The sequence below is a fragment of the Paralichthys olivaceus genome, chromosome 9 (genome assembly GCF_024713975.1).
Source record: "Paralichthys olivaceus isolate ysfri-2021 chromosome 9, ASM2471397v2, whole genome shotgun sequence".
Classification (NCBI taxonomy): Eukaryota; Metazoa; Chordata; class Actinopteri; order Pleuronectiformes; family Paralichthyidae; genus Paralichthys; species Paralichthys olivaceus.
This window is the reverse complement of record NC_091101.1, coordinates 16461674-16476721: the sequence shown is the minus strand read 5'-3', so window position 1 is coordinate 16476721 and position 15048 is coordinate 16461674. Positions and strand designations below refer to the sequence as shown.

Genomic DNA, 15048 nt, shown 5'->3' with positions numbered 1-15048 from the left:
ATATACATACACATACTGTATATATATATATATATACATACACATACTGTATATATATATATATATACATACACACTTCTTTAACAACAAACAGTAGGGGGCAGCAATGTGACATTGAGGCGTCTAGCCCGCCCGGTGCTGGGAAGAAGAAGAAGCAGAAGACGTATCAGTGAAGTATGAATCTGGACAAACTGTGAACTTTCCTGTCAAACTCTAATCTTCTGTCCGGACACGATTAATCAAAGTGTGATGCAGGCAGCTGGAAAACTCATGAAGGTGTTCGTGACGAGGAGGATCCCTCAGGAGGGGCTGAAGATCCTGTCAGCGGCCGCAGAGTAAGAAGTGTCTCTGTTTGACTTTAGCAGCAGCTTGTGTAGCATCAGCAGAGACTGTCCATGTGTCCCTCACTGCTGTGTGTCTGACATTAGTGTGACTTATTCACGGTGCACCTCCTCAGATCGAACCCTGTGGCCTCTCCTCCCCTCGGGCCACAAACATCCAAACACCTCTGCCACGTTTTCATGGTTTTTCCAGATTTATTAGGAATTTGTAGTTACATCATCAACAAACCCCCTCAGTGGAAACATCGTTTACTAGGAGAGGTAGGAATATAGTTCACAATAGCTGCCATTTGTGTGAAGTTCTATCTGTGTGTATGTGTATGTGTGTGTGTGTGTTTGTTTGTATCTACACAATGTAATTCTACTAATCATCCATCAATCAATCAGTGACTTGGCACTCAATATTATTACATGATCCATTCATTTGAGGCTGGACAGAATAACCAATAACAAATTATCGCAACATATTTTGGCCTATTTTTGATTTTGGGTGCAGCCTCTTTTATCTTTTATCTACTTATGTATGTTCTTTTGTACGTTGACAGTTTTTTCTCATGTTACAACACTGCCACTCGTGTGATGGTGCACAAATGCATGGGGATGAGGGTCACGAAGCATTGTGAGGGGGGCAGACACTAAATGAGATGATACAGGGTACAGATGAAGAGGCAGAGAAATGAAATAAGTGGGTGAGTGAGTAGTTTAGTAGAATAGATTATGCAAACTGATGGACAATATGGTCGATGGCAGAGGACGTTCTCAAGTTACAGCCCCATCATCTGAAGGGAGCCTCTGCAGGCCGTACCTCCATCAGCCATGTTTCTCACAGGCCTCATGTTTATTTACCACCATTGTTGTGTGCATGCAAACAGGTGTGAGGTGTCTCTGTGGGACTCGAGTGAACCGGTGCCGAGAGCAGAGCTTCTCAAAGGCGTTCAAAAGGCTGATGGTCTCCTGTGTATGCTGACAGACAAGATCGATGCTGAGGTCCTGGATGCTGCAGGTGTGAAATTTGGTGCAGCTTGATAGAATTTAAAGGGACCCATGGGCCCTGTTGGATGTATGAGCTCTGCTGATTGTCGTCCTAGTTCAATATCCATTCACTATTTCAGCTTAAATTAAATAACTTGTCAAACCAGTAGCCGTCTGATCAAATGAACTAGTGTCGAGATCTTTCTCTGATTACAGGACCAAACCTCAAAGTGATCAGCACCATGTCTGCAGGGTTTGACCACTTGGCTCTGGATGAAATTAAAAAAAGGTAGGTTACATTAACAAACTGCAGTTTATGCTGTCAAAACCAAGCTTTGACTAATAGACTAAAGTGCCACATGACCTCTGAAGTTCTAACACTGTGGGTTCACCAGAGGTATACGTGTTGGATACACTCCGGATGTGCTGACCGATGCCACGGCTGAACTGACTGTGGCTCTGCTGCTGGCCACTGCTCGCAGATTACCAGAGGGAATGGAGGAGGTCAAGAAGTCAGTCTCAAAAAGTTACACATTGACTCATATCAGCAGTGTTTTCTTTTGATTGTGTTATTTTTTAACCTAAAAGAACAAGTAATTACTTCAACTGAGTGGCACAATGGTCAAACTATGTTTGTGTTGCTCTCAGTGGTGGCTGGAGCTCGTGGGACCCGCTCTGGCTGCGTGGATATGGTCTCTCTGGTAGCACAGTCGGAATCATTGGACTCGGACGCATTGGTAAGGATGATGATTTTCTTCTTTTACTTTGGTATATGGCTACATCCTGTAACTAACTGTAACCTCAACTAACTAGGAACATGTGTTATTCAGGTATGGCGGTTGCTCAGAGACTCATGTCCTTCGGAGTGAAGCGGCTGCTCTACTCTGGGACAACAGCTAAGGCCCAGGCTGCAGAGGTGAAAGGAGAATTTGGTAAGAATCTAATCCAATCTAAAACTGTATAATAAGAATAGTTTTGAGATAATAATCTTCCTTCTCTTTGTGGAACAGTTCCTCTGGACACACTTGTGCCTGAGAGCGACTTCATAGTTATCACCTGCTCCCTGACTCCAGAAACCCTGGGGCTATGTGACAAGGCCTTCTTCAGCAAGATGAAGAACACAGCCATCCTCATCAACTCAAGCAGGTAGACTTTAAGAGTAGTTTCCAGTCAGTTAACAACATATTTCCGAGGTTTGACGGTGATGATGATAATCACCGTGGTATTGCAGTGGTATATTAGCCCATATCTCACTTAATTGGGATCCAAGAATATGAAATTTCAGTTTCATGTTTCTCATGTGACCACATCAGCATAAACAATGTCAGTAAGATCTGTGTTTTGATATTCTCTGTACTGTAGATTCTTCTCACATCTCTGTTTGTACAAGACATGAGGATGACAACATGGTGAATTATTGGTTTTAGGGGGACTGTGGTGAACCAGGACGATCTATACGAGGCTCTGAGCAGTGGACAGATAGCTGCCGCTGGACTGGACGTCACAACACCTGAGCCACTCCCAACAAACCATCCCCTTCTCACACTCAAAAACTGTGGTGAGTAGAAATTCGCCTCCTGATGTGACAAAATCTGATTTGCTTTGATTCTCCTTTTTAATGGTACCCATTATCCTCTTCCTTCTTGTGAAGTGGTGTTGCCGCACATCGGCAGTGCCACCTACGCCACAAGAGGTGTCATGGCAGTGCTGACGGTGCAGAACCTGCTGGGTGGATTACGGGGCACAGAGATGCCCAAAGAACTCGTCCTCTAGAGTCTGAAGCGGAGCCGCTGTGCCTGGTGCCTCCTCTGATGCTGTGCAGATGTCCGGAAACAAAAACTTACAGATGTGATAAAAGTTTTTATTCTGTCACAGTAACACTGAATTGCACTTTTACTTTTACTGTGCATTTTTTTTTGGAAGAAAATGCTTAGTGCAAAGTTTAGTCCTTTCAGCTAGCAGCACTCCTTAGTTTTTATAGTAAAAAGAATGTTTTCTTTCTCATTCTAAAGTTGTTGCCATGAAGATTAGAAATACACTTGTTGGTCTGCACTTTAATCTGATGATGACGCTCCATGTCAGCTGTTAGTGAACAGTACAACACTCCTGCTCTGATTATTCTGAAGAATAAAAACATATATTTCAGTAGAACTGTAATATTTTGTGGATGTCTTAAGAAATCCTCAAACCTGAAATAGATTAATAAAAATCACTGAGTGCATAATTTATTTTCTCATCTGTCTTAATTTTAGTGACATCAACCATGTTATTCTTTAACACTAGTTCCAGAGCATTCACATTAGTTTGGCTCACAGCTTATGTTTCAGTTCTGGTGTTTATGGGCGGTTGGCAAACCAGCTTATAGGGGCATTACCGCCACCTTCTGGACTGGAGTGTGGAACAGTAGATTGGCAACAAACAAAACTAAAATATGAATTAAATTATTTTTTTTAAATCCTGTTTCTCTTAAAGAGTTAATTAGAATTTAATGTTTATTCTTTGATGTCCTTCCTAACAAATGTGATATTCTGCTTTTCGTCTTTTAATCCTGATATTAATTTCTTTCTTTGTTCATTATATTTGTTACATTCTATCAATACAGGAATGACAGTGTCCGGTTGTTTGCAGTGTTCGCCTATTTTATGAAGTCTCATATATTCCTGTATGACCACTTTTCAGACTGGTAATGATTTAATATCCTCTGCTCCTCTCACCAGTGCCTGCATGCTTTTGAATGTTCTTGTCCTATCTTGCACAACACCTCATGCCATTACTCACCAAAGTTGTGACCTTCTCCATTTTTCCTGTTATTCCTGAATGTTGTATAACGAAATCCTATTTAGTTCTTTGATTTCAAGTTATTTCTCTGCAGCCTTTATAATGATCTTGCTATCCTCTGTTTTCTTATCTGTCTGCCATGAGCAATTTATCACTTCTAGCATAAACAGGACAAAGTCATTTTTGCCCACAATGAGTGTATCTTTCTTCGCAGCAGGTATTTCACTTCCCCTGCAGTTGTTGAGCTGTTGCTTGTCACCTCTGTTTCAGAGACATCTGTCACTGCCTCAGCATCTGAGATCCCCAGTGACATTTTAACTCTTTGTACCTCTGCTGTTTTCTTGTTGACTTTGCGCCCTCGATAGGCTGAGCTGTGTTCTCCTCCGCAGTTACATTTTATCTTTGCTCCTCTCTCACATTTTCCGTGCTCATGATCACCTGCACATCTTCCACATCTCTTTTTGCCTTTGCAGTTTACTGCTGTGGCAAAATTGTTGGCATATAAAACATCGCAGTGGGGGAGGAATATAGTTCTTGACCTCATAACTCATAAACCCAGAACCACTTTGTCTGGCAGTCTGGTCTCCTCACATTTGATCATAACAGTCAGGCTCTCACATTTTTCTCCAGTTGTTTTGAGACGTTTTACATCAACTAGCTCCCTCCAGGATTTTTTTTTATTAGGTCAACTGGCACTTCTGTTGGTTTTCCTGACATGACTCCTCTGACACTGCACTTTTATGTGTTCCATCTTTGTCAATCACATATCTTTCCCTTGTTGTGTACTCTCTCTCTATATGAGACAAGCAATGCACCATTTCTCAATATCCTGGCTCCTTTAGTCTCATTCAGCAGTTTATTTAGAGATTTCGTTAGTTGAATCAGGTTCCACTCACCAAACGACGCTCCCTCTTCAGAGACAGTTTGATAAACACTTTATATTCTACACTATAATCTGGATCACTGCCTTTCACTGACTTTTTCGTGTATTTGACCTTTGGTCTTCGGAGCTGCACCAATCATCACATCTCCCTCCATTGACTTCATCTCACTTCCTGATCCACTTTCCTCTGCCATCACCTGATGATTCACAGCCCAGTCGTTGCCAGCCAACACCCTTCAGTTCCCTGCCTGACAATCAAACAGACACACCCCAAAATCTACAGCTTTTTAAGATCGAATATCTAATTAATTACGATATTATTTTCAGATGGACCACCAGATCTCTGATAAGAAGGAGGGTATCTAGCGAATGAGACCATAATCACAGATCACAGTGCATCAAGGGAGAAATTGAGTCTGATTCCTCCTCTGACCTGCGCTCACATTACACATTCACAACCCATCACTGATCTCAAGTTGTTTGACAGGTACTGGAATGAAGTTTGCTTTGTGTTTGTTTGATCAGCTCCAGGGTTTATGTTTAAACCAGCCACACAACACGAGAAAGGACACGCACAGACTGCAATTGAAGAACAAAAACTACACATGGAAGAGAAGGAATGCATGTACATTGACAAACTGTCAGACTCTGCTCTTCGGTCTGGTGACGATTTGACAAAGTCTGTCCAGCCAAGTGAAAAACTCCTGAAGGTGTTTGTGACGAGGGGGATCCTTCCGGAGGGGATGAAGATCCTCTCAGCGGCCGAAGAGTAAGACGTGTTGCTTTATGTTTGTTTAGGTATGAATGCATTGGGCAATTTTCACAGACTTTCCCTTGAATTCTCTCAATCACTGTGCAGTAAAAAGTCATGAAAGTTGATATGAGCATAGTCAGAAACATTATGAAGAGAAATGTATATCAAATGAGAGACTAACTAAGATATACAATTTTTTTGCTGCTCCAACTAGTCTTAAGGAAGCATGCGCACGCAGCAGTGAGAGTTTGGTGTCCTTGTCAGTGTGTTTTATGTCCGTTTTAAATGTTTGTTGGTCGTTTTATCCATGACTCAGTGCTCTTGTGCTGCTACACACTTTTTAAAATGGATCCTTTTTATCTTTTCTTGTGTGGGATTTTGTATTGTCTTTTACTTAGTGGCGATGTCACTGGAGCTCTCAGTCCCACTCAAGAGACGCACTGCTGCAGCTAAACTGTGATTTTAAAATGAGGGACACGTCTGACCTGCATATCGCTACCAAAGAGCTTAGAGGTCCAGTGTGTAAGATTTAGGTGAAAGGGAATTGTTGGCAGATATTTAATGTAGAATAATCCTCATGATGTTTTCACTAGTTCGTTTCATCTAAATTATATGAATTGTAGTTTTCCTTACCCCAGAAAAGGCCCTTTATATTTAAACACTTTATATTTACATCGAGGGCGTCCTCTCTACGTAGGTCGCCATGTTTTCTTTACATTAGTCCAGACTGGACAAACTAAACACCTTTTGAGAGTTTTATGACAACTGGAGGCTGCCGCAGGTTCTTTTTCATGTCTGGAAGGAGAGGGTGAGGGGCGTTTAGCAGCAACATGAAATTTCAACACTAGATTCTACACACTGTACCTTTTAAGAGCAAAACAAAATTCTAAATCAGACCTGGAGAGGAAAATTGCAGCTAACAACCTTGACTCAGCATGGCCATGCATGACCCGCTTCAGATTGCCTGCAGGCCTCACAGAGGAGTGCGGGACACCTCACTCACCTGCTTTTTAAACACTGAGAGGAAAAGGGTTGTCATGCTCGGCTTTTATTTCTTGATTTTCCATCTGCTTTGAACACAATACAACCTTACATTTTAACCTGGAGGCTTTTAGAGCATTTAAACCTAAGTTTGAATCTCGTGGGCTGGATTTTTAGATTTTTTTAAACAAACAGGACACAATTAGTCAGAGTGAATGGATTTTTATCAGATACAGTTTGCTGTGTGTGCTCTCTCCTCTGTTTTTTATCCTTTATACAAATATGTGACAGAGCTCATTTAAAGACGCCTGTGATTGTGAGTCTGCTTCAGGCAAATGAAAACAGCCATGGACCAATTGTTGAGCACTTTTTGTCAAGTGGTACAAGGAGTCATTCCTCTAACTTATATTATAAATAATGTTATTGTTGTTATAGATTGAATAGTTACAGCACTGCCACTCATGTGATGGTATGAAATAAGTGGGTGAGTGAATGTTGATGGACAATATGGTCGATGGCAGAGGACGTTCTCAAGTTACAGCCCCATCATCTGAAGGGAGCCTCTGCAGGCCGTACCTCCATCAGCCATGTTTCTCACAGGCTTCATGTTTATTTACCACCATTATTGTGTGCATGCAAACAGGTGTGAGGTGTCTCTGTGGGACTCGAGTGAACCGTTGCCGAGAGCAGAGCTTCTCAAAGGCGTTCAAAAGGCTGATGGTCTCCTGTGTATGCTGACAGACAAGATCGATGCTGAGGTCCTGGATGCTGCAGGTGTGAAATTTGGTGCAGCTTGATAGAATTTAAAGGGACCCATGGGCCCTGTTGGATGTATGAGCTCTGCTGATTGTCGTCCTAGTTCAATATCCATTCACTATTTCAGCTTAAATTAAATAACTTGTCAAACCAGTAGCCGTCTGATCAAATGAACTAGTGTCGAGATCTGTCTCTGATTACAGGACCAAACCTCAAAGTGATCAGCACCATGTCTGCAGGGCTTGACCACTTGGCTCTGGATGAAATTAAAAAAAGGTAGGTTACATTAACAAACTGCAGCTTATGCTGTCAAAACCAAGCTTTGACTAATAGACTAAAGTGCCACATGACCTCTGAAGTTCTAACACTGTGGGTTCACCAGAGGTATACGTGTTGGATACACTCCGGATGTGCTGACCGATGCCACGGCTGAACTGACTGTGGCTCTGCTGCTGGCCACTGCTCGCAGATTACCAGAGGGAATGGAGGAGGTCAAGAAGTCAGTCTCAAAAAGTTACACATTGACTCATATCAGCAGTGTTTTCTTTTGATTGTGTTATTTTTTAACCTAAAAGAACAAGTAATTACTTAAACTGAGTGGCACAATGGTCAAACTATGTTTGTGTTGCTCTCAGTGGTGGCTGGAGCTCGTCAGACCCTCTCTGGCTGTGTGGATATGGTCTCTCTGGCAGCACAGTCGGAATCATTGGACTCGGACGCATTGGTAAGGATGATGATTTTCTTCTTTTACTTTGGTATATGGCTACATCCTGTAACTAACTGTAACCTCAACTAACTAGGAACATGTGTTATTCAGGTATGGCGGTTGCTCAGAGACTCATGTCCTTCGGAGTGAAGCGGCTGCTCTACTCTGGGACAACAGCTAATGCCCAGGCTGCAGAGGTGAAAGGAGAATTTGGTAAGAATCTAATCCAATCTAAAACTGTATAATAAGAATAGTTTTGAGATAATAATCTTCCTTCTCTCTGTGGAACAGTTCCTCTGGACACACTTGTGCCTGAGAGCGACTTCATAGTTATCACCTGCTCCCTGACTCCAGAAAGCCTGGGGCTATGTGACAAGGCCTTCTTCAGCAAGATGAAGAACACAGCCGTCCTCATCAACTCAAGCAGGTAGACTTTAAGAGTAGTTTCCAGTCAGTTAACAACATATTTCTGAGGTTTTTATCCATAAATAACTTAAAGATATTCAGATCATTGATGGCTGCACAGGAACACAGATTTTGGACATGACACATCTGTTCCTGGTCTCTGTCTCTTGTCTCCCTTCCATCTCCACTGTCCCCTATTTATGTTTCCTCAACCCAACCGGTCGCGGTAGATGGCCGAGTCTGGTTCTGATTAAGGTTTCCTCCCGTTGTAAGGAGTTATTAATGTGATGCCACGTCAGATGAGTAAGACCAAGCTTTCAGGAGGCCTTGATGACATTATGAGCTCACATTGGTGAAAATTTGACACATTTTGAAATATAGTTTTTATGCAATTTAGCTGTTATGATCACTAATAATGCGTTTATTTCTTTTACATTGTACTGTGTTTATGTAGATATGGAGCTGGAAAAGAGCTATTCCTCTTTAACCCTTATTAAAAGAGATATATCCAGTCAAAGCCCCACTCACCCCAAAGAGTTCAAACTTCATTAGCCCATATCGCACTTAATTGTCTCACTTAATCTCATGTGTCTCATGTGACTACATCAGCATAAACAATGTCAGTAAGATCTGTGTTTTGATATTCTCTGTACTGTAGATTCTTCTCACATCTCTGTTTGTACAAGACATGAGGATGACAACATGGTGAATTATTGGTTTTAGGGGGACTGTGGTGAACCAGGACGATCTATACGAGGCTCTGAGCAGTGGACAGATAGCTGCCGCTGGACTGGACGTCACAACACCTGAGCCACTCCCAACAAACCATCCCCTTCTCACACTCAAAAACTGTGGTGAGTAGAAATTCGCCTCCTGATGTGACAAAATCTGATTTGCTTTGATTCTCCTTTTTAATGGTACCCATTATCCTCTTCCTTCTTGTGAAGTGGTGTTGCCGCACATCGGCAGTGCCACCTACGCCACAAGAGGTGTCATGGCAGTGCTGACGGTGCAGAACCTGCTGGGTGGATTACGGGGCACAGAGATGCCCAAAGAACTCGTCCTCTAGAGTCTGAAGCGGAGATGACGTCCTGCTCTGATCTTTCTTAAGAATAAAAAGATATCTTTCATTGGAAATGTAACATTTAGTGGCTTACTTAAATATGCCTCATGCTTATAATAGATCAATAAAAATCACTGAGTACATTTTTTTATTTTCTCATTACTCTTAATTTTAGTGACATCAACCATGTTATTCTTTGAGAATAGTTTCAGAGCATTCACATTGGTTTAGCTTGGTTGATAACATAATAAAACATCAAAAAACTTACATTACCAAATTGATTTTTGATTTCATGTAACACAAAAACAATAATTTAGAAAGTGTTTGAGTGTGAATCTTTTTTCTTCCTCTAGAAAAAGAGGTCAGAGCAGCGGTTCTGGGAACGACTGATCGTCTTTCCAGTTTACACACGTGTTCTTAGAGTGCTTGTAAAGGTGGGACGACTGGCTGAAGCGCTTGCCGCACTTCGGACAGGGATAGGGCTTTTCTCCCGTGTGGACACGAATGTGCTTCTTACAGTCAGTCAGGTTCATGAAGGTTTTGCAGCAGATGTTGCAGGCGTACTTCTTCTCCCCTTCTACTAACAGCACATGGTCCTCAGCAGCCGCTTTCTTGCACTTGGACAGAACATCCTCTGAAGCTCTGGTTAGAGGCGGCCGATCAGCAGCGGCATCCCCCGCTGACCCAGAAGAGGAGGAGGAAGGATCTGTGCCGGCCTCTGACCCAGGCGGCACTTTGGGAGCAATGCGACGAAAGGTTGTTACACCTGAGCCTGTCCCGACCCTAGAGGGTGAGGGTGGGACGAGGGAGGCTTCCAGACTGAGTCCCGGTCTGATGCCGCTTAGAAACCCAGCTAAAGAGTTCTGAGAGGGCTGCAGGATGAGCGTGTCACTAAAACCAGAGCTCTGAGTCGGAAGGAGCTGCTGCAGGGGGAAAACAAGAGAGGAGGAGGAATCAGAGGACTGAGGAAAAGAGGTGTTTGCCTCTTCTGAGTTTTGACACGGTTCACCTACATTTCCAGCTGCCGCAGGAGCATCGCTGGCGGCGGCGGCGGCTGCAGTGGCAGCAGCTGTGAGACTAGCAAGGCTGTCTTCTTCTTCCAGGGCTCCCATTACACTGTCAGCACTGGGATTGAGGAAGCAGGAGAAGGCCAGCTCTGACAGGCTGTCCAGGCCTTCACCGTCATCACACAAATCCCCGTGGTCCCTGTGTGCGTCAGTCTGAAGATCTGTGCACAGCTGAGATTGTAAAGAGCCAACACCCCCTCCTGCTGGGTCGGCTGCTGTGGCCATGTTGTCATCATTTACTTGTGCGTTTAAATTGTCTGTGCGGTCTAGTGGTGGAGATGGAGGAGAATCTAAATCTGGGGAGGTTGTGCTTAGATTTTCCTTTTTCACCTCCATCATCACCATCTTTGTCTCCTCTCCCTCTTCCTCCCCTTCTTCTCCCACCTTTACTTTCACCACCGTGTCTCCATCTGTATCTCCATCCTTCTTCCACCCACCCGCGCCCCCTGTGCTGCTGTCCGACTGGCTCGGAAGCTGGATCTCCTCTGACTCTCCCTTGGTTGCTTCATATTTCTCCTCCACCTCCTCATCCCCTTGGTTCTCCAAAAGTCCATCAGCTGTCCTCAGGCGGTCTGGGGACAGCAGATCATCCCTTCCTTCCTCTGCACTGACGGTGCTTAGGCTTGTCACAGTGGGAGAACACTCCTTGTAGTTTCCCTCTGGCATTCTGCAGCTTCTCTTCCTGCAGCTGAGCCTGTCCTCGTGTGACTTCCTTTTAAACCTCGAGGACGGTGCGCCTGCGCTTGTCTCGCCATTGACTCCCCTGACCTCCCCCATTGACTGGCTCACCTCCACTACCGCTCCCTCTTCATCTGAGTCCTCCTCCATAGCAGACGAGACCAGCTGAAGGGAGGACGACCTCTCGGCCTGTGAGGGGGGACACTGCTGCTGCTGTTGCACTGACCTCCATCCTTTAGGTGGCGAGGCAGGGAAGTTTTTCCTGGACAGGTGGAGCTTGCACGCCTTCACCACAGTGTTCAGATGGAGGTGCGAGGCGGCCAGCAGCACGTCCATGACATTAGAGGCTCCCAGGGAGAGGGTGGAGGTATAAATCATGTCCAGCAGGGTGGAGAAGGCCTCAGGGGTCACCACCTCTGGATCCAGCTCCATCACACTGGGGCCTCTCCCTTCGCCTCTGTCGACCCCGGCTCCGCCAACCTCATCGGCAGCGTCGCTGGAGCTCAGGAGGGCTCTGAAGTGAGAGCTGCATGCTGCCAGGATGGAGCGGTGAGCCTGGAAGCTCTGGCCTCCCACCAGCACCACACAGTCACACAGCTGAGCGTGCAGGCGCTGGTGGTTGAGCTGCTGGAAGATGTGCTGGAAATGACCTGGGAAGTCCATGGTGTCCGGACACAGTGAAGGTCACTGACAGAAACAGCACGAGGAGACGCTTGTCCTCATCGACGACTCATGTGCTGAACTCGGCATCGGGGCGGACAGCAGCCTCCCTGCAGGCTGACGAGCATCTGTCAGCTGAGTCTGGGCGGGCTCGCTCCAACAATGACGCCGAGAGATGCGACTCAGACTCGGGCTTTGTCCTCCAGCAGCAGCCGCTCTCTGTCCGCGCAGCTGGTCCTCTCTCACTGCTGCAACGTTCAGACTGTAACTGTATCTATCCCCATAGATACCGATGTGAATTATTCATCGCGCTCTCACAGCCATGTTGCATCCTGCGTCCTTTGTCGACGGCACCACCAACAATTCTTGCAATAAAACATCGCCCCCAGGTGGAGATCTCATGAAAGTGCGCATTATAGTCTATTTCTCAGTTCAGTTTATTTTACCTCCACACCTCACTGAGATCTGTCTGCTTAACTCCTTATCCTCTTTAAAATCTCTTCGAGACACATTTTAATAGCTTTGCTTTCTCCTAGTTTTGATCATTCCGTCTATCTTAATCATTTTTAAAATGTTTTTTTTACTCTTTTCTCTATCTGTAACATTTTTTATGTCAGCCTTCAATTTTTTATTTTTGAGAGTATTTGAGAGGAAACTAAAAATCTTTACATCATGAAACAATTTTTTATTTTACATCATTGGAAAATATCGAGGGGGTTATTTGCCCTTGTTGACAATATTATACAAGATGTTAAAATTACCAGACGTATTTTTTAAAGGAAGCTTCAATTTGACATTTCCTTGTGATATTATTGATAGAGAGATTAACAATATTTGTCACCATTGCGTAGGGAAGACAACCGATCTCTCAGTTTGTTTATTCATCCACCCATTTCCTATAGTTATTAAATTATGGTCCAATAAAACCGAACCCCAGTGCACATGTCTCTGGACTGTGGGAGGAAGCCCACTCATACAAAGAGAGAGCATGCAAACTCCAAATAGAGGACCCCCCCAGCCGATCCTGGATTTGAACCTTCTTGCTGTGAGGTAACAGTGCTTCACCCTGCCACCCTAAGTTTGTGTCTGAGAGTAAAACAAAAATGATAATCAGGGCCTGACAGAGTAGTGTGGTGAAATTCCTGTAGTACTGACAGTTTCCATAACGTAACATAACAGCTACACATATTTAAACCAGCAGATTGAACATTATTTCTCTTTATTGCATGACGCAGCAACCCTGCACATCGTCACACGCTGCATTTAACAATGATCACAATTTATTTAACAAAAAACACACAAACAAAAATAATGGGGCAGACTAATGTTTACAACATGACTAGAAACGAGAACAGATTTGTTTTCTGCTTCACAGTGATGGACTGACGCAGGTCATGTCACGGGGGAGTGATGCTGCCGTGGCCCCAGCTGTCTGCTCATGATGAGGATGGTCTGTGCTCTGTCTCAGGGACCTCAGTGGGTGGAGGAGAGAAGAGGTCAGCAGCTCCATTCATATGCTGTCCAGCTTCTTTAGCACATACGGAGCTGTGTGTGAAGGGAACACAGATTATTAGACTGTTAAAGTCCAAACAAGGAGAAGCAGCTTTCCATCGCTATGCAGCATCGCGCTGAAACCAGCTACCTGATGGTCAGTAAAACTAAACTATTAAACAATGTCACACCATCATTGTATTTTCTTCTTTTTAGTTTATCATTTTACACAGGTCCATCTACTTGACTTAACATCCATTTTGACTTATTATTACATTTTAGAGATATATCCTTTTTAATACCAATATGTCTTTATATCTCTTTACCTCGTGTATTCTGCTGTTTTATTTTGCTTTAATCTTGTTTTCAGAATCAGAATCAGAAATACTTTATTAATGCCTGTAGGGAAATTCAAATGTCACCGAGCTCCTGAGAAAGAGGTGAACGAGCAAAAGCAGGTGTAAACATAGCAATATAAAAATCAACTAAGAGTAAAAAAGGAAATAAAAGATGAACCGCGTATGTATAGATTTACATTTGTACATGAATGTAAGTTAAAGTATACACAGTATACAGTATTAAGCTTTAGAAATTACAGTTGTCATTATACAATTTGACAGCCACAGGCAGGAATGATTTCCTGTGGGACAGTGTGGGTGGATGAGTCTGTCACTGAAAGAGCTGCAGAGACTAATCAAGACATTATGAGAGGGTGTGACGGAAAGTCCAATACTGTCCTTACTTTGGACAAAGTTCTCCTCTCCATCACCACTGTGACACTGTCCAACCCCCTCCCCCCCCCCAACCACATGGCTGGCTTTCTTTTGAAACTGTATGATTCTAAATAGTTTTCTTTTAATGTTCACCCCTGTATATTTAAATGTGCTTTATAAATCAAACTGTCTTGCATCAGTGACACAGAAGTGAAGCATCGCGTGTGTGAAACATTATGTGAATGTAGTGACCTTAATGGTTTTATTTTGTACTGCTGACCAAAACACAGCACGAGACCAACATGTCTGCTTCTTCTAGCACATGTGCTGATTATCAACCACATGAAGAGAATCCAGCTGGAGACCTTTCTGCGAGTGTTACTATCGTCAGTATGGGGCTTCATGTCAATGTCACAGGTCTGAACTCACTGGCTCTGAGGAGGGCGACGTAAATAAGGAAGTTTCTCAAAGACGACATGACGTCCTGACGCATTTTCTTCTTCATCTCTTCCGGGTCCATTTTAGGTCCGAGTCCTTCCAGCTTGAACATGATCGCTTCTGTTTTTCAATCCTCCGAACGTGTTGAGAGGAAATCCACCGTCTCTGGAGCATGGATGCAATAACCGAGAGACCGGAAAGACGCAATAACCGGAAGTAGGTTGAACGACGACGGCGCGCACCGAGGGACAAACCACACGAACAGGTTAGAGAGGCGAAACATAAAATGTCGTAAGTGTTGTCCTATAATATATTTAATATCTTTTCATTGTTTTATTACTGTGTAGGTGTTGCATGGTACA

General features: G+C 43.8%; 4 protein-coding genes across 6 annotated transcripts; 2 read left to right on the top strand and 2 right to left on the bottom strand.

Moving 5' to 3' along the window:
• Window positions 1-118: 118 nt before the first annotated feature.
• Window positions 119-3537, top strand: LOC109625181 (glyoxylate reductase/hydroxypyruvate reductase-like). Of its 3 annotated transcripts, XM_020080330.2 has the most exons (10): window positions 119-174; window positions 256-335; window positions 1214-1344; window positions 1530-1602; window positions 1709-1825; window positions 1962-2050; window positions 2144-2245; window positions 2324-2459; window positions 2741-2871; window positions 2965-3537. In XM_020080330.2, the coding sequence occupies exons 2-10, from the start codon at window positions 271-273 to the stop codon at window positions 3084-3086; spliced, it is 966 nt and encodes a 321-aa protein (XP_019935889.2). In that variant the 5' UTR covers window positions 119-174; window positions 256-270; the 3' UTR covers window positions 3087-3537. The 3 variants fall into 3 exon arrangements, with proteins under 3 accessions (XP_019935889.2, XP_019935872.2, XP_019935898.2); XM_020080313.2 differs by having other exon boundaries at window positions 126-335; XM_020080339.2 differs by lacking the exons at window positions 119-174; window positions 256-335 and adding an exon at window positions 465-602.
• A 425-nt stretch (window positions 3538-3962) lies between these two features.
• On the top strand, window positions 3963-9785 carry LOC138411396 (glyoxylate reductase/hydroxypyruvate reductase-like). Its single transcript, XM_069531506.1, has 10 exons — window positions 3963-3996; window positions 5500-5743; window positions 7353-7483; window positions 7669-7741; window positions 7848-7964; window positions 8101-8189; window positions 8283-8384; window positions 8463-8598; window positions 9300-9430; window positions 9524-9785. The coding sequence occupies exons 1-10, from the start codon at window positions 3978-3980 to the stop codon at window positions 9643-9645; spliced, it is 1164 nt and encodes a 387-aa protein (XP_069387607.1). The 5' UTR covers window positions 3963-3977; the 3' UTR covers window positions 9646-9785.
• LOC109625160 (zinc finger and BTB domain-containing protein 5-like) lies at window positions 9775-12378 on the bottom strand. Its single transcript, XM_020080280.2, has one exon. The coding sequence runs from the start codon at window positions 12045-12047 to the stop codon at window positions 10002-10004; it is 2046 nt and encodes a 681-aa protein (XP_019935839.2). The 5' UTR covers window positions 12048-12378; the 3' UTR covers window positions 9775-10001.
• An 868-nt stretch (window positions 12379-13246) lies between these two features.
• On the bottom strand, window positions 13247-14905 carry tomm5 (translocase of outer mitochondrial membrane 5 homolog (yeast)). The gene is made up of 2 exons (XM_020078531.2): window positions 14678-14905; window positions 13247-13589 (listed from the first exon to the last, which is right to left on the bottom strand). Exons 1-2 carry the CDS (start codon window positions 14796-14798, stop codon window positions 13555-13557), a joined length of 156 nt encoding a protein of 51 aa, XP_019934090.1. The 5' UTR covers window positions 14799-14905; the 3' UTR covers window positions 13247-13554.
• Between the last annotated feature and the right edge of the window lie 143 nt (window positions 14906-15048).

Coding starts and splice junctions, on each gene's coding strand:
- LOC109625181 (XM_020080313.2), top strand. CDS start 250: ATGCAGGCAGCTGGAAAACTCATGAAGGTGTTCGTGACGAGGAGGATC. Junction 336..1,213: donor ATCCTGTCAGCGGCCGCAGA/GTAAGAAGTGTC, acceptor GCATGCAAACAG/GTGTGAGGTGTCTCTGTGGG. Junction 2,051..2,143: donor CATTGGACTCGGACGCATTG/GTAAGGATGATG, acceptor TGTGTTATTCAG/GTATGGCGGTTGCTCAGAGA.
- LOC138411396 (XM_069531506.1), top strand. Junction 7,484..7,668: donor TGAGGTCCTGGATGCTGCAG/GTGTGAAATTTG, acceptor CTCTGATTACAG/GACCAAACCTCAAAGTGATC. Junction 8,385..8,462: donor AGAGGTGAAAGGAGAATTTG/GTAAGAATCTAA, acceptor TCTGTGGAACAG/TTCCTCTGGACACACTTGTG.
- LOC109625160 (XM_020080280.2), bottom strand. CDS start 12,047: ATGGACTTCCCAGGTCATTTCCAGCACATCTTCCAGCAGCTCAACCAC.
- tomm5 (XM_020078531.2), bottom strand. CDS start 14,798: ATGTTCAAGCTGGAAGGACTCGGACCTAAAATGGACCCGGAAGAGATG. Junction 13,590..14,677: donor CGTCGCCCTCCTCAGAGCCA/GTGAGTTCAGAC, acceptor CTTCACACACAG/CTCCGTATGTGCTAAAGAAG.